Genomic DNA, 24,803 nt, shown 5'->3' with positions numbered 1-24,803 from the left:
CGAGACTACTCCTGATAACTCGTAACAACTTAACGCTGAAGTTGTAATCACCTAATCACCTCTTACTGCAGGGTATAACTAAATTTTGTAGTATCATAGCAGGGTCGTTCGTAACTGCATTCATAGAAAAGCTCTTACTATGTGTTCATAACTAACATCCATAGTGACTATACCTACAAAAATTACCAGTTTAAGCAATGCACTTACTAATGATGCTAAGTAATACAGAATAAAAGGAATCCAATCATTAATCATCCATCAAGCTAAAGCAGACTCACACTTAAAAACGAACCAGCATTAGAATCTATAAATGTTAATCCCAAACCCACACCATTAGAAAGCCTTCATTACAGAAAATAAATTCTAATTTCCATTATTTGTATGACACTCTGAATGGAAATGAGATTTTATCTTCCCAGCATTGAACTTCCTATATCTTACTAATTGGCCACCACACTGTGCAGTCACCAAATGCAAGGTTAAGTAACATAGGTTATAAGAGGGTCTGAAAAATCAAGAAAGATGGTAAGTTATACGAATGCTAATAATCTTATTCAAACACCACTGAAGACGGCAACAAATGCAATAACAGAAAAGAGACTATCTAAAAAAGCCTTTGAGCCTTACCCAAATAGTTTTAAAATTACCTTTCATTATCAAAACCAAAAAAACAAAAATTAGAATGGTATTAAAAAGGCTAAAAAATTATGACAAGAACTACCCCCAAACATAAATTTGAAAACACAAACAACATTAATACAAATTACAATGCCAAAATCTGAAAGTACTCCAAAATTATTATGCTCACCATAAAACGTGAATTTTTCAGACCCAAATAGAAATCAATAAACAGAAGGAAAATAAAATAAAGTTCTTGTAAACACCCACCTGGACTTTATTCTTAACAGTTGTCATTAGGTTTGGTTTCTTTGCCATGCGTGAGGCATCTGACTTTGACCTCGGCCTGATGGAATCAAAGAATCCTGGAGACTCCTTCTTCTTTTCTTTTTCTTTTGTTGTTGAATTAAGTACATCATCACCAGATTTGCGGCGCTGTCTAGTTGCCACTGTAATAGCAAATAAGTTAGTTAAAAAACAAAAATACAAATAATAAGCATAAAAATTTAGAAAATATATATATACCTGAAAAATTGCAATACTAACTGAAAATACAATAATAAATAAAGTAGCCAAATATACACACATACATATTAGTGAATAAGTGGTTAAGTTTTAAAAGTATTCCAATTAGGCAGCTTAATCATAAGCTCCTTTAACCCACACCATTGGGAAAGCCTTTAATTGGTTAGTTCCACAGGAGTATTTCATGACAAATTTAGCTTACCTATCACTTCTTCTTCAGAGGTAAAATATGAGGATTTCATACACATACAATTTATAATACTAGTTTCTCACATTTGATAAAATAATAATGTCCACATATAACTGTATACATGTACATTTTAGCTGGTATATAAATCTGAAATCTTCCCCTTTATAAAAACTAATTTACTCTGTTTTCATTTATGATTATTCACATAATAATGCATGTCCGACTGAGCTAATTATATCAATTTTCAATTAACACAGCTGAATGATTAACTCAAAGTTATACTGAAAAATTGTAACATTTTATTACAAGAAAAATTTTGTATTTAGTTCACAATTTGTCAAGGTTTCAACTACGGTAAGGATGAATAAAATAATACATTATATTACACATTCTACTTCATAATCTACGATTAGCAAAACTAATTAACCCCACTTTTGAAAATATGTGTACAGTAACGTAAGTGAGTAACAGTTGAAGAACTTAAGGTAAGCTGGTGTTTAACAAACTAACTTTGTAATTGTTTTAAAAAAAAAATCTACATTACATTGTCCATAATCATGCTTGTCAATCTAAATACCTAGGAAATTTTCCTTTCACATATATACCATTCAATTATCAACCTGCTATTGCAAAATAAGTGTTTGAGAAATACCCATAACTCAAGTGACATATGTAAAAACATTTCAAAATCTTGTCAGGGTACTTTGAAAAAAAAAAATATATATATATATATAATATATATATATATATATATATATATATATATATATATATATATATATATATATATATATATATATATATATATATATATATATATATATATATAAACAAAACTACATCTGATATAATTCTATTATTTTGGAAGAAAGTTAAGAGAACTGCAAAATTCATTCTTCCAAATAATGCAATTATACCCTTATCAACAGTTAAAAAATCTAGAAATAGACACACATTAAGGCATACAATAATCAATATCATACTCATGCTATAAGCTAATATTTAGTTCCAATAATGTTACTGCATATATGTTAGTGTTGGGCACATAATTATCTCATAATCATGAGGAATTTTATCCTGACAGAGCAAAGCATAAATTCATAACAAACTTAACACTAAATTGTCAACAAGGATGCAAAATTTTGTGTTAGTCAAACTTGCAGTGCACACACTCATGTTAGAGAAAATATACATGTAATGCAATGATGCATAGAATAGTTAAAAGAATCAAAGGGTAATAAAGATATGAATAGACTGACCATTTAGAGGTTTTGCTGCATTATACACATAATAATTTAATTACTTAACATGGTTTACAAGTAGATTATTGGGTACTACATATTTTCAAAGAAAATTCTATTTAAATATATTCATGCTCATATGAAATACAAAATCATTGTGCAGAAAGTTCGCGTAAATTGAAAAAGACGTTTTGCTAGTTTGTAAATGTATTCAGCAAGTGCATGTACAACAATTTATTATTTTTCTAGCATTTACTTTCAAAAATATTTGACTATGTTTTATTAGGCTCTATTTGCTTCATAGGTACCAATTTTTACATTTACCAACCCTGACTATAATCGGGTTTAATGGAAGTTATAAATTGTATATCCTCGTATGTCGCTATCATAATGCACCTAACTGGCAATTCTTGCAATGCATTAGTTATGATTAGTAAGAGCCAAACCAAACTGTAGGAAAAGTTACATATAGCTCTGGCATCAGATTTGGAGCGCGGTCTAATCGAATCAAGGAAGCCTGTGTGGCCCCCACCGGCTTCCCTGCGTCGACTACTGCTACTGGCAACGTTGGAAGCGTTGGCCACAGCAAGAATATCATCACCAGACTTTCGACGCTGGCGCTGGGAAGCTGTAAGGTGGGGGAGTGAAGCAACATAAAATAAAGAGAAAAAACAAGATAGGTTACCAGGCACAGAAGAAATGTATTAGAATATACATAAGGTCTAACAAAGCCACATAACAACATAAAGAGAAATAACATAAAAATCTACAATTCTGCAAATTAAAAGAAATTATAATATTCGATATTTGTCTTGAAGTTCGGATGATTTTCCTTGTTCATATATATGTCATATTCACAACAGTACAAGTATTCTCGTCTCTGAATAATCGTCGTAAATAATTAACTAGACATTATTATGAAATGTTTTCAGGCGTCAATAAATTTGATGTCTCACGTTTTTGCGATCGTTATTGACTGGAATATATATATTATGTTTTTCGACCTGTGTTTTCTTTATCAATGGGTTCTTTATATTTTATGACATTTTAATTCTACACACATTTGCGACCCGATTATTAATTAGGCTATTTAAGTTATATTTCTTCCTAACCATTTTTGTTGTTGTTTTCCACTATATGTATATTTTAAATTTTATTTTCATTACAAAATTTTCGTTACTCTCTGTAGGACAATCTTGTAAATGCGTAACTATGACATATATAATGAAGAAATGGATGTATTATTTTCATATTAACCTGTGGTACTTTTTCGCACAACTAGGAATAAGGCAATTTGCGGTTTGCCCACCGTGGGTATTACGGATGGTGAAGGTTAAATGCAGAGCCGGCCTAATGAACTCTGGATTTATTGTAAATAAATATAATAAACAAAATAAATAATTAATATGTACAATGAGGAACCTCAGGTTCACAGACTTTGACTATGAAAAAATATAAGGATTTTTATAACTCCGAGTAACGTTGTAGTCTCTACCATTTTTTTTTTTTTTTAATAAATATAAATATTTTAAATTTCATTTTTGGAGAAGGGGCAAAACTGTCGACAGAATGGAAATCTGATGAATTTGAAAATAAAATTTAGGCAAATATACTCGCATATCTTACTACAAAAATAATGATATAAAATTAAAATATATAAAATACAAAAGCCAAATAAAATAAAACAAGATTGGATTATATAAAATAAAATAAAATAAATAATTGGAGCATATGGGACCCGGGACCGGCTGCCCCTGCGGACCGTGGGACCCCTCAGAGGCGTGGTCTAACTTGGAGCAACTGGTCAAATCGGTGTTAGGCCGGCCCTGGTTAGGTAAATCTATGTAGGTCAGGTTAGATTTGGTACGGTATGGTTAGGTAAATTTAAATTAGGTAGTAAGGTCAAGTTTGATTAAATAGTAAGGTAAAGTTAGATTAAGTAGGAAGAAGGTAAAGTTAGATTAAGTAGGAAGGTAAAGTTAGATTAAGTAGGAAGAAGGTAAAGTTAGATTAGGTAGGTAAGGCAACAAAAGGTTAGATTAGGTAGTAAGGTTAGGTAAAGTTAAATTAGGTAATAAGGTAAAGTTAGATTAGCAAGATGGATTAAAATTAGATTAGGTATTAAGACGAGGTAAAATTGGAGAGCAAGGTAATGTTAGATTAGGCTAGGATAGGTTGAGGTTAGGTTAGGTTGAGATAGGTTCGGCTAATTCTAGGTTTAGGTCCTGATGTCCGAAATAAAGTCCCGTTAAGTTATACCGTCTTTAGAAACGCAGTCTTTCAAACCAACTCTCGACCGAAAAAAACTGCCAAAATTCTCTTACAGGCGACTTCAATCAGCTGAAGTAAAACTCCCAAGTTTAAAGGAATTATGTAATATATCATCACTGTCAGTCCAGTCGTGTCAAAAAGGTCCATATTTTCAAGAAAATAACATTCGTGACGACGCTGCATCAACATGAACACATCGACATTTACCGGAGAACGTTTTTGTTTTTGTTTTTTTGAAAAAAAATTATTCCACGCAACGCCCACGACTGGACGTCATCGAAGTGCGTTTGAATTTGTCCGTTATTCGCAGCAATAACACTGTTTTATGGTGTCGTTTGGTTACATTCTGTCGATTTACAATATATATATATATATATATATATATATATATATATATATATATATATATATATATATATATATATATATATAATGTCCCGCAAGCGAGTCCTTTATAGTCAGGGTAGGGTAGGATGAAAAACATATTTCTTAAAAAAATTCTCGCCGATTCGAACGAATTTGACGATTGTAAAAAAATAATAATTATAGTAATAAAAAATTAAAATAAAAAAACGATTCAAACATGGTGTGGATGCTACAAAAATTACTTTTGAAAAAATAAAATAAACAGATGTCAGATGCGATCGAATCAGCAACAATATTATTAGAATAAATATGTTTTTCACGTGGAAAGCCTGCAAGACAAATACCAATTTCCACAGCAAATACTACTTATATCTTAATCGGACCCTAATCCCCAGGAACGGACACTGGACAATTTTTTACAAATTAATGTGATGCGCATTCTCTTGTTACTTGTTATACGTAATTTAGAAAACGGGATCAAATGAAGAACTGGTGTCAGTAATTTCGCGTATTAATAACAAATATCTTCACACAAATCGGAATGTTATTTGAAACAATGAACAGATAAACACCCAACGTTTACCTGTTCGTTAATAATGTAACGTTAACAGATTATTTCTAATTGTTTGGAAAAAGAAAAGTGGGAACTTTTAATGTGCACACGGGTCAACTGTGACATTGCATACTAGTTACCATAGAAGACGGAAAAGTAGTACAACGACAACGCTCCTTTTTTCAACAAAAGAAAACACATGGACGATTGCTCACCAAACATTTTTGTTTCAAGTTAATATTTTTTATACTATTTTGTGCCAACAAGTAATATTTTTAATACTCACATGCACGTATACAGACCAACTTCGATACAACATGCAAATTAACCAACACCTGTTTCAATAACCTTTGCAGTACAAAAGGGTATTTTTTTTTTTTACAAATCGAATGCGTTCGTCATGACTGTCCAATGTTTTGCTGAAAATCTGGAAGAGTTTGGCTTCCTTTACATATTCTGCAGGCGACTTTGGATCAGGTGAACATTCCTCTTCACTCCTTCTTTTGATAGTTGTCTTCTTTGATTCTACATAATTTGTTTGGCCATGGATTCACTTTGCCATTCTATGCCCACTTGATAATAAACGTTTCTCATAAGCTCTTCCACAAATCTGCCAGGTCATTCTTGCAATTTTCTCTCCTCTCTACCTTCTGTGTGGTCTACCTCTTCCACATTTTCCACTGGGTGGCATCCAGTCACTTGCTCTATCTCCTTCTTGGCTTTCATGCCCAACTTAACTTTTGTTTTTTTATCACCTCCATAATATTTCATCCCAGTCTGCTCTTGTTCTTCAGTGTTACCTAGTTCCAACATCAATTTTTTCATTCCTCACTTCACTTTCTTCATCTTGGTAACCATCGTCTTTATCACATTCTGAGTTCCCTATGTGGAGATATTCTGCGTTTCTTATATATACTTAGGTAGAGCTCTGGGTGTATACCATTCTCCAACCAAATGTGATAATTTTTAAAATTTAATCTTCACAACAAAGTAATGTCAGCACATTGGTAAAATTATACTAATGACCCATTTTTGGAGAAGAATAGGCGGAAGTAAAAAAAAATCCGTATATTTTATCTGCTGAAGAGGATCACAGTAATTGAAATATACAAATCTTTGTACTTTCGCCCATTCTTCTCCAAAAGTGGGTCATTAGTATCATTTAATCTTGTAGACGGTTTAGGTTATCAACTCTTCTGCTAGCAAATTCATTGTAAACAAAAATGTTTGTATGTATTTGTCACTTCTTATTAAGTTTCTGCGCCAATCCCACCAAATGTCACTGGTTGCTAGCATCATGTCCCTACCTCCCTGATGTCTGTCTGTATGAACATTCTCAGCTACAACTATTACATCAATCATTGCAATGGGATGCAACTGTAATACTACTAAAAATAGCCCACCTTAAAAAAAAAAAAAAAATTATCAAAGAAGTGAAATTATCTATGTCGTAGGTGGTTGTTAATGTGGCATAAACAAGTTTTGTGTTTGTAGCATAAAGCAGAGAGAACACCCCATTGAAACTAGTCTAAACTGATGCAAAATCAGATCTGCTAGAGTATCAGTTCGAGAGATGATGTCCTGGTAATAATTAATAAGACAATGAATATTTAGATCCAAGACTTGAATCTCTAATGAGAGTATAACCACTAACATGATATCATTGTTGTCACATGCTCAATCAGTATTGCTGCTGATATGGTATTACGTAAATCCCAACTATATATCTGGTTATCTGCCAACATGTTCCTCTTCTCATGCAATTCAGTTTCTCCATAGTTCCTCCTTTATGAAATGTATATAACCCTTTACCAATCCTGGGGCACATACACTTCCTCTAATGAACTGAACATGCAACTAGGTTGTAAATCTTGTCTGCCAAATCTCTGAATTTCTTAAGTATCTAGTTTTAGTTCCCCATTAGGCCCTAGAGTTTTCTTTGCATCTAATGTTTCCAGTACTTCTTCATTTCCACTTTTCCAATGTCACCCTTCTCAACAGTTATTTTCATTTGTAAAGATTGGAAACTTCTCTTCATTACTTAAGCCAGAGGTGATGCATGCTTATAGTCCTCTTCTTTCACATTTAGCTTAAAAATTTCTTCCATGTCCCAGTTTACTATAGACAAGCATACAAAACATTTTTTTTTTTTTTGCATTAACTGATATCTTTGTCAAAGTTCTTTTCTTCCTTTCTTTGGATTTTCATGTATTCACTTCTTAGTGATCCTACAATACAGGAGTTCCCCATACGGTATTGGAGCTGGAGAAATTTAGATTTAAGAAGGAAATAGTGCAGCCTCAAGGGGAAGACATTTTGTCTCTGGACTAAGCTCAAGATCTCTAACAATTTTAACAGTTATTTCCACCTTGTTTTTGCACATGAAGTGACCAATGGCAACTGTTCCCATCTTCCTAGCACTATAAACTAGTGACAGAAACTTACTCTTATAATCCAAACAATAATCCAAAGTTTCATCCTAGTGAGATGTATGGGAGGCCCCAAGGACCTTTGGCAGTTGGTGTGGGGCTATGGTTTCCTGTCAGCGAAACCTGATGTAACAGTAATTTTATCATTTCTATTTTTTTCCTTCCGCCAGTGATGGATATCTTCAAATGGTTGTTCTGTAAAATGAACATCTGAGAAAGTTGTCTCTCTGCCACCCATCTTCAAAACTCGTCAACATCCTCATCTTCATTTGAATGTACAGTCCTAAATGGGTGACACTAGATCCCCAATCTATGCCCACAATTTCCTTAAATCAAATTTGAGTGTATACCCTCCACCTTTTTACATGAGGAGAACTGACAACTAGTAACTACTCGTTCTTCTTACTCCTAAAAGCCAGTTACACAGAAACAGAAAATTTATTTCAATGTAAAGAAAATGTAAATTATTGGAAGTTGATGAAAGTAAGAAAAAAAAATAAAATAAACTTGAAAATATGAAATGAAGTAACTACAAAAAACAAAAAAACAAAACAAAGGTGGAACAAAACTGGGAAAGTTTATATGGAATAAGTTGTCATTGGAAACACATATCAAAAAGATTGGAGGAGAATCTGTAATCTCTGACAAACATGAGTGACGTTCCACTACATGTACAAGAATATGATGAAGGAACTGATATATATATATATATATATATATATATATATATATATATATATATATATATATATATATATATATATATATACACAGTATATATATATATAGACACACTCAAGACTGGAGTATGTTGCAGTGGTATACTCATCACATAAAAAGATGAAAATACAGATAATTCAATGAGTAAATACCAAGATGGTTCTAAAACTGACTAAAGAATAAATATAATGCAACTACCAACATTAGAAGCAAGTTAGAGAGAGAAAATGATCATGTTTACAACAATGTAAGGAGTGAACATAATCAACAAAGAAGACTTCTTTGAGTGGGACAGAAAAAAGGCAAGAGGATGTGGAACCAAAATGCAAAAGGCAATTTGTTTGAATGCTAATAAGAAATACAGCATTCTCTAGAGATGCACTGATTCATGACACAATATGGAGGAAGAAAAAGGACAATTAGACAACATAAGAACATTCGATACGGAGCTGGACCTATGGAAACAGGACTACATGAGTATACCTCTTATCCTATGTATGACAACTGGGTAAACATAACTGGGTAATTACACTTATACAATGCAGAAAACAGCTCAAAGTTTCTTACTAAAGAGATCTACAGAAAAACCCAAGAACTGTTGCCAGTCACTACAGGGAGGTGATGGTTTCCAATTGGTGAAACTATGGTCAATAATAATAATAATTTTTATTCTACCTTCATTTCCCCCAAGCCAATCTCTTTCTTTTAAGCTGTCTCACATCTTTTATTACACCAGTTCTTTATCAGATTCTCTTTTTATTGACCTTTGGTGGATATTTTTTGACACTAAAGTTGTAAAACTTAAATATGTCTCATTTCTTCAACTGAAACTTAAGTGGGCACACATATTTTGAAGTTCTTTGGCAAGGAGCAAGTCCAATCTCTCAGGTGTGTCGTCTCTTAATTTTTTCGTATCTTTGACCAGCTGGGTCAATGTGCTGTCTATTGGAAATTTTGACAGGGTGTAATCCCAGGAAAATTCACTACACTTGTTTCCACTCTTCCCAATTCACCTCTTTACAATCAGTCTCCCATCAAGATTATGTTGTCATTTTATTAATTAATTTTCCAGAGGTGAAAGGACACGTCTGACATTTCCTGATATTCAGCTGTCCACGGCCTCATCTTATAAGTGACATGATCATAATATCAATGAATTTAATAAAGGGATATCTAGTAATGGAAGCACTTGTACGAATGTACCGGTAATCTGAACTACAAAATCTTATTAAATCTACTGTTTAAGCAAGCCACATGTACATTTGACTTTGGATATCAGTATCTAAACATTCATGCACAATGCACTGATCTATTTAACAACAACAATAATAAATGTACAAACATCCTTACAACTTCTTGGATAAAAAGCTTAACACACCATTTAGATAACATACCACTTTCCTAATCAAAATTACTAGATAATAATCTACCAACAAAATTCTGTTATATCAAGAAAAGTTCTGTACATGTTTACAACTTTAGTCCACTATCTCAAGCAATACCACTAGTCCATAAATGTGAAAGTATGCTTAAATCTGACTATCCTGGTTTTAACAGGAATATCCGAGATGATTAACCTAATTGTTCCAGTTTTTTTTTTTACTTCATATAATTTTTAACAGTATAATGTATAAAAATACAGGTCTAAACTAAAAATAATCTTAAAGTAAAACAATTCATCTCAAACCAATTTCTACATCAGCATATGCTTGAGGCCAAGAGAGCATTACAGCTATACTATTTTTTTTCTTATTACATATATGCTACATAATCAAAACTAAAAATTTCGAACCTAATTCATGGTTATTACTGTAGTTTTACAAATACAGTTTGAGTATTTTTAACTCATTAATGCCAAGAGTTCGAGATTTTATTCATCCGTGGGGAATCTTATTCAGGAATTGGATAAATATATTTTCACTAAAAAACTGAGATATCCTTATCATGCTTCCAGTCAGTCCCAGGAATTTCCCTCAGTTGAAGAAAATCAGTTGACGTTGGCCAGATTAAAATCCAAAATGTGGATATTGGGCATTAATGAGTCTAGGTACATAAAATAATAGTGGCACATGAGACCAATATATGCCAAGTCAGTTACAGTACAAACTAGCAGAGATGAAATAAAAATATTTTTCAGTAAATTTATAACATGTTTGCCAATTAAGGGAAAAAATAGATGCTCTATTCCTCGATGGCTGAGATTTCAAATTAAAGACCTGCAGTCGAGCTAAAATAATGTGGTTCCTGAAACCTCTTTTTTTTTTTTTTGTACCACAATCTGAGCAAGTTCCCACTCTTGTATTTCCTGCATCTCATGATTAGCAAAGGCATAAGCAGAGCCCAAACATATATGAAAAACTTGAGATTGTGGATGAATTACAATACATGGAGCACAGGTATAGGCAGCACAACAATACGCCATGCCGAGACCCAACTCTGCCTTACCTTGGTCTGGCGGCACAGACGGAAGGTCTGATCCTGTTTCACTTGCTACAAAAGTTAGATAAAAGACACTGTTACTATAATTGTTATGTCTCACTCATCTGACTTTAAGATGTATATAACTGCATTAATTTGATCTTCTTCCTTGTCATGTCAATAAGTTTTCTTCCACCAATATACAAATGTTAAATATTTCAATTTATTTTGTTCTCCTATATGTTCCCTTCCTCCCTCTCCTATATATTTTCTTCTCCTTTTCCTTCTCTCCATTTCCCACCCCCTCTCCTTCTCAAACAAATACATCCTTCAGCAGTGCTAATGGTGACCAAAGTTTAATAAATAGAAAATACTACTTGTTACAGTGTTTGTAACTCACAGCTCAAGACCCTCCTTGAAAGGCTCTCAGTCACCCTGATAAATACTTTATCTCCCTCATGCCATATAATTTTAGGCCCCGCTATTTCACAACTACTGGGAAGGTATATTAATTTTTAGCAGCTCCTGAACCCCATATTTCCTACATACAAACATATGTGAACACATGATACATTTATGAACTGTATATGTATGTCTCCTCCATCAGAGATAAAGAAAATTGCATTCATGTAAAAACAGATTGTTAACCCCAAATTTATGTGAATAACAGATTCTATTTTGTGTGAGGAATGGTGGCTTTTATCATACTCAAGCATCCCCCTCTTCAGCATTTCTGTTCTGTCGGTTCTCTGAAGTTATATACAAGGAACCACTACACATCTCCCCCTCATTTCCCTCTAATCCATCTGATGACAATGGACCTATCCCCTCTCATTTCCATCATTTTAACTTTGGTTGCCTAGACATTTTCCTGTGAAAGTTCCACAGATTATTGGCATCTCACCTACCTACAAAAACCCAGATCACAACCTAAAGAGCATAGTTCTATATTTTCTCATTCAGTAATTGAAACCCATCTTAGCAGGTTTTTGTCTAACAAAATTCAGTCGTCTACCATAACATAAAATAACTTATGGCAATCTCATAGTACTCCTTTAGCAGAGGTGATCTTATTTCTCTAACTCCCATTCCACATTTCTTTGTACATGTAGAAATCCTTAATCTAACTCATAATTCAAAATTGCTTTGTGACATCTTTCTGCTTGGAATGATCTTTAGTATGAATGCCTTCCACGCTGATTCTTATTCTAAACACATAATTATATATCCTACATCTATAAGATCAATTAACGACCGAGTGTCATCTTTATTTGTGACATTTATACATATAAAATCCTTACTTTGGCTCATCTCCTAAAAAAATGAATCTTTAGTGTGAATGTATTCCACACTAATTCTCTACACATAATCATCCTACATCAACAGTATTTCTAAGCTGCTCTGAGCGTTATCTTCAGCTGTGACAAACTAGTTTACTCTGTCAACCAGGGCAATGAAAGTGCGCCATCCTTCATATACCGACCTATGTGAAACACATTTCCAATCTGTCCAACAACTGTGGAAGGAATTCATCTAGATTCTGCATCTCTCGTTTAAGTCGTTCTACCCACGAAAAATGTGAGCCTTTATCCAGCCAGCGATTATAACAGCAACTGTAATATACTTGTTTTCTCTAATACACCCGTCTGCCGATTTGGTAACTATTTAAGTACCTACGCCATTTCACTTATTATTTTTATTTGTTTTGATCCAGTATAATTTTGCTCTGTGTTATTGAAAATTTAAACATTTTCGTTCATCAAAACAGTTTTCCTTTTAAGATGATCAATGGCCGATTTCTGAGTAATCCAAATAGCGGAACACTGAAACGCGGGAAAACAGTTTCCCACAATACTCTTAATTTTATCGTGATTACTCTCGTCTTAAAAGGTAGTACATCATAGTGTACTCGTATTTTTTAGGAATATACCACCCATTCTCTCAGCCTCGTCCTGTCTTATAGACGAATTTTGTGAAAATAAATATGATGAAAACCTACGAAAAAGTCTGCTGCACTCACTGATGTAAACAAACTTACTCGTTTGCGCGTACTTCTTTTGCTTTGATAGCTTTTGCTGTGATAGCCTCACTATTCTTCTTCCCATTCTTTTTCACATAAACTACAACCACCATTTCTCGCCTAAAATAGCCTGTGCACCTAGCTGCTGCTCCTTTGTAAACACAAATGTATTTGCGTCTCACAAAGGCGGATATTCTATATTCTTCCTAAATATCGATCGTCGTCCCTTATCTCCCGCCGCCATTGTGTATTTCCTTGCGCGTGATTCACCAGGATCTTAGATTACGTGTTGGATTCGTGATCGGCAGCTATTACCCTCCCGACTGATAGGTGTGTGTGTGTGTGTGATTCACCTTGGTCTTGGATCATGTGCTTGTGTGCGCGTGCGTATAAAGTTCATTGCATATTTAGATATGATTGGTTTAGATATGAGCTCAGCTCTCTTCTGCCAGTAACATATGTCAATCACGGACACAACACGTGGTTCATGGTCCAGGTGTATACACATATACATTCTGTCAAAATATGTATCCTGACTTATATTTGTGTTTTTGTTTATATTTTTGTTTCGTTGTCACACTCCTTCAGTTGTTGACATCCGAAAATAGATCTCAGCTAATTGAAGCGGAAAAATGATGTCAACATAAAACGTAAACAATCTGAAAATGAAACAAAATATCAACAGCAAAGACAAAAAAAAAGGAATCACGTTTTCTGCCACAAATATATTTGCTGCTATTTTGGCAGCAATTCTGAAAACACTCCCAAAACGACGAAAATATGTATGGTGAAATTCACAATAAATAAAAGACAATACAAAAACGGAAGTCTCCTCTTGTGATTTGACCATAACAGTTTCGTGAAAAATATGAAGAATTCGCTGCGTTTAATCTTTTATGTGCTTGAAGGCCACATGCAAAAAACTGTCTTGTGAGTCTGTAAAAAGTTCTGCAAGAAAAGCATTTCAAAAAAGGAGTTTTAACGTATATAGTCTAAATCATATACATACACATAGTATGCCCCTTCCACTAAACCATTTCCTATGCCCCAAAAGAATAATATACATGTAATTTATATTAATTTACTAAAAAAAAAAAAAAAAAAAAAAAAACACCGGAAATAAAACTAATCAGAATGACACCATCAGCAGAAGTAACTAACATCGCTAGGAATAACTACAAAGCGATAGTTACCCATTTGTGTAGTGTAGGTTAGTGTAACTTTCATTTATTACCAGAGTTGAGAGTGATTGTGGGCCAAGATGGCGATGGGCCTAAGTAACCCCGAGTCCAAATAAAATTGGTGGGAATAATCTGTTTGACTAAATTGTGTCGCGTTTGGAGTTGTCAAAGATATATATAAATGAAATATTAAAAAAAAAAAAACTGTTCTGAGGATATAGGTACGTGGAAATTTAGGTTACAGGAATATAAAATTGATTAAGAAAAAAAAAATCCAGAAATTGAGGAAAAATTACTTAGGCATTTCTTTACGAGGGTGACGATGTATGATTTAAAGAAAGAGTGAATATAAGAAAACGACAAGAGAGGAGAGCAAGCGTAGAGAAGATGCAAAAAATGGAATTGAGAGGAGTAAGAGAAAGACATAGAGGGAGAAACAGCTTTGTGTATAGTTGGGTCAGCCTAAAAGAAAAAGTCCAATAAAAACATGAATAAATTCAATGCCTAGTTAGATCGAGGGGGACAGAGATGGGACCCCTAGAGTGTTTTTTTCCTGTACATTATAATTTGGTCAACACACCCACATTTAGCCACGCCTACACACACACACACGTATATGTCTATATATATATGCTAATAAGAACATGGGTACGTGTGTTCACTTATGCAAAGTAGACCACTTGGAAAAAGAAACTAACGAAGCAGAGCGCTTTCGTATATTACATCTTCAGTGCAAACGTGTGTGTGTGTATATATATGTATTATATATATACATATATGTGTGTGTGTGTATGTGTTTGCTTAATTATAATATAGAGGACAAGAGCTATTCTCGTGGAGTTATCTTCTCTTTGCTTCCACTAGTCAAACTTAACTGTGTGTACACGTGTGTGTGTGTGTGTGTGTACACGTGCGTGTTTGTGTGTACACGTGCGCGCGCGTGTGTGTGTGTAAGGTTCACAATGGCCTTAGACCACGTGTTGGACTCGTGATCAACAGTTATTACCCTCCTAGTCGAGAGCTCTGAGCTCATATATAGACCAACCTATGAGCAATACACTGACCTTACACACAGGCACTATTCCCTTCCTCAAGGTAGGTAGTAACGGCTTGTAGTGCAGGTGATGCTTTCAAGCTGTGAGAGAGGCTTGAACTTGGACTTCCCGTATGAGAAGTTGAGACGCTAGCTACTACAGCAGCAAGCAGTGCGTGTGTGTGTGTGATTCACCATGGTCTTGGATCACGTGTTGGATTCGTGATAGACAGCTATTTCCCTTCCGGAAGAGAGCTCAGAGCTCATATAATTATGACCGATCTATGGGTAATGCTGTGACCTTACACGCACACACACACACACACACAACTCCCCGCCCTTAAGAGCTGGAGTAACGACTCACAGTTCAGCGATACTGAAGTAATTTCAGCTCTGGGCGTGATTCGAACCCGGACCGCTGTAGTGGCGGCTGTGAACGCTACTACTGCGCCACGAGTGTATGTATATGTGTGTGTGTGTGTGAACTACTCGTATGTGTTTGTATAACATACACTATATACACTATCTACTTCGAAGCTCTACACGAATCCCTCCGGGGGAGTTCGAACCTCAGTTCGACTCCTGACCAAATCACCATCAAGGTCAACCTCACCTTCGGGCTCAGCCTCGTCCTTGATCTTGACCCGTCTCGAAGTAGCCATACTCCAAGTCCCAGACCTCGGTCGCCCTCCACTCCCGCCGTTGGAACCGCCGCTGCCGGAGCCCGTGAGGCCTTGGTTCCCGGTGCCATCGCCGCCGGATCCGGACCCCTGGCGAGAGGAACCCTCAGGATGGCTCTCCGAAGTCCCGGTGCCATCGTTCTGGGTGGATGTGGTAATCACCGTGTCCTGGAAAGGCAAGGAGGTCGTTAGCGTCGTCAGAGTAAGAGTTTAATTTGTCTGTTCTCCATCAGATTCGATGACGTTTGTATATTAAGCAACAGGAGGAATTTGGTCGGGAACTATTGTAGCTGGGATTGAATAATGGATCTATGGATATTACGGATCCCGTGGCTGTAAACCGGTTGAAAACTCGAAACAGACGTCAAAACCTTTTAACATACTGAAGGTCATAAAATAACGATAATAATAATAATAATGGTAATAATAATGATGATGGTGATAATGATAATGATAACAATAATGATAATAATAATAACTAATAATAATAATAATGATTGCAATAACAATAATAATGATAATAATAAAACTTATAATAACAATAACAATAATGACTAACAATATGAGAACCTAAGCAGAACACTTAAGAATTAAATACTAGAAGCAATACACATAAACACCACTGATTGCACCAATAACAGAACAGGTGATATTCACATCGCGAAAAATGGCGCCAAATGCGCATTGAGACAATGGATCACGCAGAAACTGCATCGCCAAGATACGACCAATGAGAGAGCAGCTCCAGACCCAACGGACCAATCAACGTGCAGAATGTCACCCCCGCAGCCCCGTGAACCACAACTTCCTAGAAATTAACGATTCATTCAAATTCTGTAAATCATTACCTCTGAAGAGGCCTCACGAAGCGAAACCGGTCAGGAATAAAGTCTCTATTCACAATTCTGACTACTCATACAATAACAATAACTACAATACTACTACTACAACTACTACTACTACTACTACTACAACTACTACTACTACCACTACTACTACTACCACCACTACTACTACTAATACTAATAATGAGAACAATAACAATGGTATATGATAATGGTGATAATAATAATAATAATAACAATAATATTATTATTATTAATAATTCTCGTAATTATCATGATTATTATTATCATTATTATTATTATCATTATTTAATTATATTATCATTATTAATATTATCATTATTATTATTGATAGTATTATTATCATCATAATAATATGGCGTTAATCACAGCAGCTTGCTACGCACGCTGCCAGACACTATTTAATTCAATTGATCATCTTCTTGGACTTCCCACGGACGGACCGGTAAAGGCAGAGTTGAGACAACTTCTTATCACACATATATTCTTTATTAGTTCCCCAAACACATCTTTTACATCGCCTATTGTTCATAAGCAGTTCAACAGACGGATACAAATATCTGTATGTTATTTGCAGATCCCTCGTGTGTATATGTATATACACACACACATATGTATATATAAGATTGAAGGTGAAAGAAGTAGACAAGGAGTAATGGGAGAAATTCACGCCTTAACGTTTCGACCCGCAGGGTCTTGATCACAAAGCTTTGTGATCAAGACCCTGCGGGTCGAAACGTTAAGGCGTGAATTTCTCCCATTACTCCTTGTCTACTTCTTCCACCTTCACTCTTATTTGACATAATATAGTCAGCATGTATATATATATATATATATATATATACTGTATGTATATATATATATATATATATATATATATATATATATATACACAGTATCTTTTACACACTCTGAATAGTTCTCAGTGTACAGATTTTCACCTTTTCAATCTCATTTATTTTTATTGTAACTCTATGTCACGTATCAGTTTCTGTATATGCTTCCATCGAGCTCCTCGTCAGTCTCGACTGTGATGGCATGCAATTAAAGTGAAATTTAATGAGGTTGAAAAGATGAATATATATATATATATATATATATATATATATACATATATTCATATACATATATATATACATATACATATATATATATATATATATATATATATATATATATATATATATGTATATATGCGCTATTGGTTTAGGAAAGATTTCCATTTGCCCAGTACAGTTGGTGTGTGACAGTAAACTGATGTAAATAATTAAAACTGACATTTGTTTGAAGGTCAGTCACAGTCCATCCTAGTTTGAGTGTCTAGACGAGGGGTACCAACTGAACGAAATCATGTTTTTACTCGTACATACATATACCAACGGCTTTTTCCCCCTTACAAGGAGGGTAGCCAAAGTCAAAGGCATAAATCCACACCCACCCATTTTATCCCTCCATACTCCATTTCCATTCACCCTCTCTCCCTCCCTCTTTTCTTAGCTCCTCCTGGATGACGGGTCATCCATGTATCTCGACCACTGCCCTGGGTCAGAAGTAATGTAGCGAGACACAGCACATCCACAGCAAGGCCGCTTCATTTAATCGGCGACCCGCACCCCTCTCCGTCCCCTCATGTAGAAAACGAGAAGACGGTGGTGAAATCCCTTTGGGCTGCATCAAAATATCAATCACACATACTACCTCACCCCCCCCCCATCCCCCACCCACTCCCTTCCATGCATCACAGCATCATCCATACACAACCATTCTCCACTCACCCCTATCCTCTGTCTTCTCTCTTCGTAATATGAACAAATATTATACAGACCGTCACAGCATTCAAGACGTCAAGCAGCAGTTTCTCAAGTCTCAAATCAAGTTAAGCATCGAATGAAGGTTAACTAACTCACTTAGCCCGTGATACACCATCAGTTCAGTGGAGATTTTTTTTTCTTTTCAGTTATGAATTATGTCACCCGTCGGAAATGTTTGATTTGGGCTTTTTCTTTTACGCAGTTTTTACCTCTCCTTCATCCATGTATGTGTGCGTGCGTGTGTGTGTGTGTGTGTGTGTGTGTGCGTGTATGTAAGGTCACAACTCACATCATTACCCATAGATCAGGCTATATATGAGCTTCGAGTTCTCATCCGGAAAGGTAACAGCTGTCAATCACGACTCCAACACGTGGTCCAAAACTGTGGCGAATCACATATTAAAATAAGGGCGAAAAGAACAATACTACCCAGAGGAGTATACAATATTCTGCAACAAAATCCAGAACTACACCCGAAGAAGAAAATGAACTAAAAAAGAGAATTATAATAGAAACTCCAATTTACTTTGTTGAAAACAGTCTGGTGCAGTATCATGTTTGAATATTCATGATGTAGAGGTCCAACACAAGACCACGCTCGCTGAGCCTCGACGCCCATTTGACATACTCACAGGGAAAGTCTCATTGGAGGATCCACTATAAGTCGCGGCTGACGCTATGCGACAGCAGTATCCATTTTCATCTTACAAGTATTTATCAATTTCATCTATCTTATCTATCTGTCTATATATTTATTTATTTATTTATTCATTCTATTTATTTACATATTCATTAATTTATTTGTTTATTTATTCATTGTTTATTTGTTTATATACTTTGTTTCTGAATTTGTTACCCAATGCGCATGAAGCCTGTTTCTCCTTATTCACAAATCCAGGTCAATATATATATATATATATATATATATATATATATATATATATATATATATATGTATGTGTGTGTGTGTGTGTGTGTGTGTGTGTGTGTGTGTGTGTGTGTGTGTGTGTATGTATACACACACACACATAAACATGAGAAAAGTGGATAAATAAAACATGGGTCTTGGTCTGAGTATACCCATCTATTTCAATTTATCACAATATTTCAAATATTATCCTCCATAAAATATCCTGCGGCAAAGTGTATTTTTTTCGGTTTTGTGAAATCCTCGTTATTTGACTATTCATTTCTTCACCCAACTGTTCCAACCCCAGAATTTGTGTACTAACCCCCTAGTTTAGGAACAACATTTCTATAAAAATAATAAATAAAAATGAAGAAATAAGTCAATTAACTAAATAAATAAATAAATGAAATTCTAGTACAGGTGAATGAAGACAATAATCTACTACACGTAGTGAAACTAAATCGGAAATAAGTGGACTATCGGAAGAAATCCGATAATTGATAAATACACTGGTATTACAAAAATATAAAGAATAAAACAAAACAAAAATAAACAAGTGAATAACAGTGCGGGTGTGTGTGTGTGTGTGTGTGTGTGTGTGTGTGTGTGTGTGTGTGTGCATGCACATCTAAGCATGCTGTAAGACTTGCATTGTGGGTTCTGCAACTTGCATGCCACTGAATTATTAGCAAACGCGTTTCTCAACTGTGCTGAACTTCCTTCTTCCTGACAACGTGTTCCCTCATATACTTTCATCTGGTCAACTCCTGAGGATTTTAATCATATGTAAAGAGAGGTTGGCAACTCAGGAGAAACCTCGAGAGACTATTTTCTAAAAAAAAAAAAAAAACTGTATCCAGGGAGGCTGTTTCTCATTAATTCATTTACTTCTTCTCTGCATCCGACTACGCTATAGGACAAAAGGTCTCCTGTCCGCATTCATGCTGTATCACTGCAATCCAATGGAATACATGTACCAACTCAAGAGAGAGAGTGAGATAGAGATAGATAGAGAGAGAGAGAGAGAGAATGGGGAGAGGAGAGCGGACCTCAATATCAGGAACAACTGATTGAGACCCTTTTTTCATATCATCATCCTCTAGTTTACTTTTTATTTCTATTTATTTATTTAATATCTTTCTACTATTATTTATTAATCTAACATCTTTCTTAAACTGCGATGGCAGCATTGCAGGTGTTCTTTTGAAAGGTGTAAACGTCCTTTTACACACACACACACACACATACACACACACACACACACACACACACACACACACACGTGCACAACCCTCTTTAGTTGGGTCCCTCCCTTTTGCCGAAATAACAGGTTGCGTGGTTGCCGCCTTTCGGGTAAGTACAGAGAAGGATTTCTGAGAAGAAACACAAGATAACCAGTTTCACTGTTCAGTATTCAGACACATGACTTTCAGTACGTAAGTCGGGTACTCTACCCACTGGCCACGACGTAAGTCTGTTTTTTTTTTTTTTTTTTTTTTTTTTTTTTTTTTTTTGGGGGTCGGGCGAGCGATCTCCAAGATTGAAGAGCGGGTGTGGCTATGCGATGTAAAGTGTTTAGTTTCGGGATAGTTGGGCGTTCAGGAAAATTAACTCGAGTTCTCATGGTCTGCAGTTCGATTCTACACCTAGAAAGTTGTTAGCGAGTGTTACTTGAATGTATCTGTTCTTTCGCCATCTACTGGCGTTCTTCAGAGTCTTAAGGGCCATTTACACAGTCAAACGGTTTGTCAAACAAGTGTTTGAAGTGATATTTGACTGCGAATGGGGTATTTGGTTATCAAACACGTTTGACAACCGTTTTTGACAACCAAATACCCCATTCACATGTTCAAACATCACTTCAAACACTTGTTTGACAAACCGGGTTTGACAAACTGTTTGACCGTGTAAATAGCCTTTTAAAGAAACTACCATGCGAACATCAGCGAATTTCTTGGACTGATAGAACGAAGGTGCAACCCTCCCTCCCTCCCTCCCTCCCTCCCTCGCCCCCCAAAAAAAGAGAGGGGGTGGGGGTGAGAGAGAAGGTGGTGGTGGAGGGGGGTTCTGACTGCGTACCTTTCTTCCACCCCATCCACCCACCAACCCACTCCCTGATTGCAAATCAATCCGAAAGACTGACAGCACGCGAAGAGGATTGGTGAGTTCGTTGGTTCCTGTGCCCATGGCTCCTGCTGCATTGATGACATACTTTCACATCTTCCAGGATTTGATGCAATGTATGTCTGACACGAGAACACGGAAAGCCACGCACTCGCACGCACGTATATTTAGTCTACGAAATAAGAAGATTTAGATTACTGTAGGTATGTGCGACATCACAACCATACGTACAGTTACACGCAAAAGTTTTGACCCAGGCTATAGCTTTCATGAGGTCCGTATGTTTTTGTCGAGTATGTGATATTCTTCCCCTATGTAGTATTTAGCTTACAGTTAGGTAATTTTCTTGAACAAATATGAAAAGTTGTCAGAAAAAGAATCTTAATTTTGTGTCATAAAAAACTCTGGGTAGATCAAAACTTTTCCTTGTGACTTGTAATCATGGGAACAAATATTTGGAAACAATTGGATGAGGAACTGCCTAGTGTAGGCCTCATGGTCTCTTGCAGTCTCCTTCATTCTTATGTTCTTAAGAGAAGGGACTAGTGGAGTACCACAGGGTTCTGATCTGGTGCCTGTTATGTTCCTGTTCCATACTTGTGATATGATGACTACGATAGATAACTATGAAAACTTATTTACAGATGTTTTAAATTACCCACTGTCGGAGAAACAAAGCAAAAGAAACAGACGAACTGTATATTTCGACCACCACTGTGGTCCTTTTCAGCAGATAGGTACAAGGTAAGATGTACAAGAATATATACAGTGGTACATCATACCTTGTACCTATCTGCTGAAGAGGACCACAGTAGTGGTCGAAATATACAGTTCGTCTGTTTCTTTTGCTTTGTTTCTCCGACAGTGGGTAATATAAAACATTTTACTAAATGTGCTACTACATTTTCGTCTTGTGTTATTTATTGATGTTCCAAAATCACGAAGAAAGTAAAAAAAGAAGAAGAAGAAAAAAAAAAAGAGGATTGTGAACTGTCTACAGGAAGACCTAGATCGGGTTTATGAATGGACCCAGGATTGGATAATGAACATCAATGCAAAGAAAAGTAAAAACTTGGAAATGGGTAAAAATAGGTAAATAAGAGATGAATTATTAAAGGCAAGGAGCAAAGGGGATTTTGGAATTACGGTCATGAATGTTCTGTCGCCTGAAAGTCGTGTAAAGAGAATAACAGTGACTTAGTGACTTGTAAGTTGTCTTAAGAATATTATGATACGCCAATATCATAATCTTGGCGTTTCGTTACACGGATGAGGACACGGCGAAAATAAAAACAACTGAAAATCTCATCCGCCCCGAACTGGTGTATGCAGCAGTGGTGTGGTCATCACACCTAGAGCAAAGGGGCTATCACACTGGGCTATGTTTCCTCCGACATCCTACCTCCAACCTCCTTTTGAATAACTAGAATATAACTTCGCTTACACAAATCTAGACTTTTCTAGGAACTTTTCAATAGTATGCCTGACAATCGTATAGTTTATAATTTCTTTATTCGTCATTCAGCTTTGTTATATACGACGGAAAGATAATTTGATGTTTTGAGATTTGAAAAATAAAATATTGTAATCGAAGTCGTTGACGAACCCCGTGGAAACCCAGTGTGACCCTAAAGACATTAAAGAGAGAGAGAGAGAGAGAGAGAGAGAGAGAGAGAGAGAGAGAGAGAGAGAGAGAGAGAGAGAATACAAAGGGCAGGATCCAAGATACCAAAGCTACGCGACAAGACATATGAGCAAAGACTGAGAACACTGGAGGTTCCTGCACTGGAAGAGCGAAGAGAAAGAGGCGATATGATTATATCTCGATAAAGAAAAATGGACTGAGAAGACATGCTGATACGGAATGAAAGATCAACTAGACGTCATAATAAAACGTTGAAAAAGCAAGACGGGTTAAAACGCCAAGAAGTTCCCGCATGAAGTAAATGTAAAGACTTATGGAACAAGTTAGATGAAAGTATAACTAAACCTAAAACCCTCGAATGAATTAAAAAATAGAGTCTAATAAACAGAAAATGAGACGGGGCACCGTATACTATAACTAACTGAACACGCACACACACACACGCGCACACACACACACACACACACACACACACACACACACACACACACACACGCACCTGGGCACAAAACCGGTTGTTGCCAAGCAGGTGCAACGACCCTACGCAACCGCTCTGCAACACCACTACTACCACTATCACCACCACCACCACCACTACCTCCAGCACCCTGGGCACATCGATTTTGCAACAACGAGAGAGGTCCGGTGCGTCGTCGGCTGGGCCCAAGAAACCATGAGGAGCGCGGAGCTCCGTGGCTGGCTGCCGAGGAAGAAATGATTGTCCGGTCGATTAAGATCTCCGGGTTGTTTGCTGGCGTTGTGGTACAGACAAGACAAGCGTCAACATTATGAATATCCACAGGGCTTACACAGTCTACATAAATGTGTATATACATACATACATACATAAATAATTTCAACACTGCTGCACTGCGAGTCATTACACCAACTCTCGTGGGCGGGGAGTTGGGTGTGTGTCCGTGTAAGGTCACAGCATTACCCATAGATCGGTCATATATATATATAAGCTCTGAGCTCTCATCCGGGAGGGTAATAGCTGTCGATCACGAGTGCAACACGTGATCCAAGACCATGATGAATCACACACACACACACAAACATATATACATACATATATTTTATAACGGGAATATTTTCATAGCTGACTGTATTTACGTTCATGATTCACCGTGGTCTAGAATCATGTTCCGGACCCGTGATTGGCATCTATTACTCTCCCTAATGGGAACTCGGAGATCATA

At 35.9% G+C, this 24,803-nt stretch overlaps 1 protein-coding gene across 7 annotated transcripts in view; it reads right to left on the bottom strand.

Moving 5' to 3' along the window:
- Positions 1-24,803, bottom strand: part of SNF4Agamma (SNF4/AMP-activated protein kinase gamma subunit) — an 812,417-nt gene that overhangs the window by 354,431 nt on the left and 433,183 nt on the right. For 4 of the 7 annotated variants that reach the window (XM_076198594.1, XM_076198595.1, XM_076198589.1 and 1 more), the window contains 4 exons: positions 16,179-16,413; positions 11,359-11,403; positions 3,041-3,202; positions 889-1,067 (listed from right to left, as the gene is read on the bottom strand). In XM_076198594.1, coding sequence (XP_076054709.1) covers positions 889-1,067; positions 3,041-3,202; positions 11,359-11,403; positions 16,179-16,413 — 621 coding nt within the window. The remainder of the gene's footprint in view (positions 1-888; positions 1,068-3,040; positions 3,203-11,358; positions 11,404-16,178; positions 16,414-24,803) is intronic. The other 3 variants (XM_076198592.1, XM_076198590.1, XM_076198593.1) reach the window with 3 other exon arrangements.

The sequence above is a fragment of the Oratosquilla oratoria genome, chromosome 15 (genome assembly GCF_046742065.1).
Source record: "Oratosquilla oratoria isolate Oo_2021 chromosome 15, ASM4674206v1, whole genome shotgun sequence".
Classification (NCBI taxonomy): Eukaryota; Metazoa; Arthropoda; class Malacostraca; order Stomatopoda; family Squillidae; genus Oratosquilla; species Oratosquilla oratoria.
Note: the sequence above shows the minus strand (reverse complement) of the source record. Positions and strands in the feature narration are given on the sequence as shown.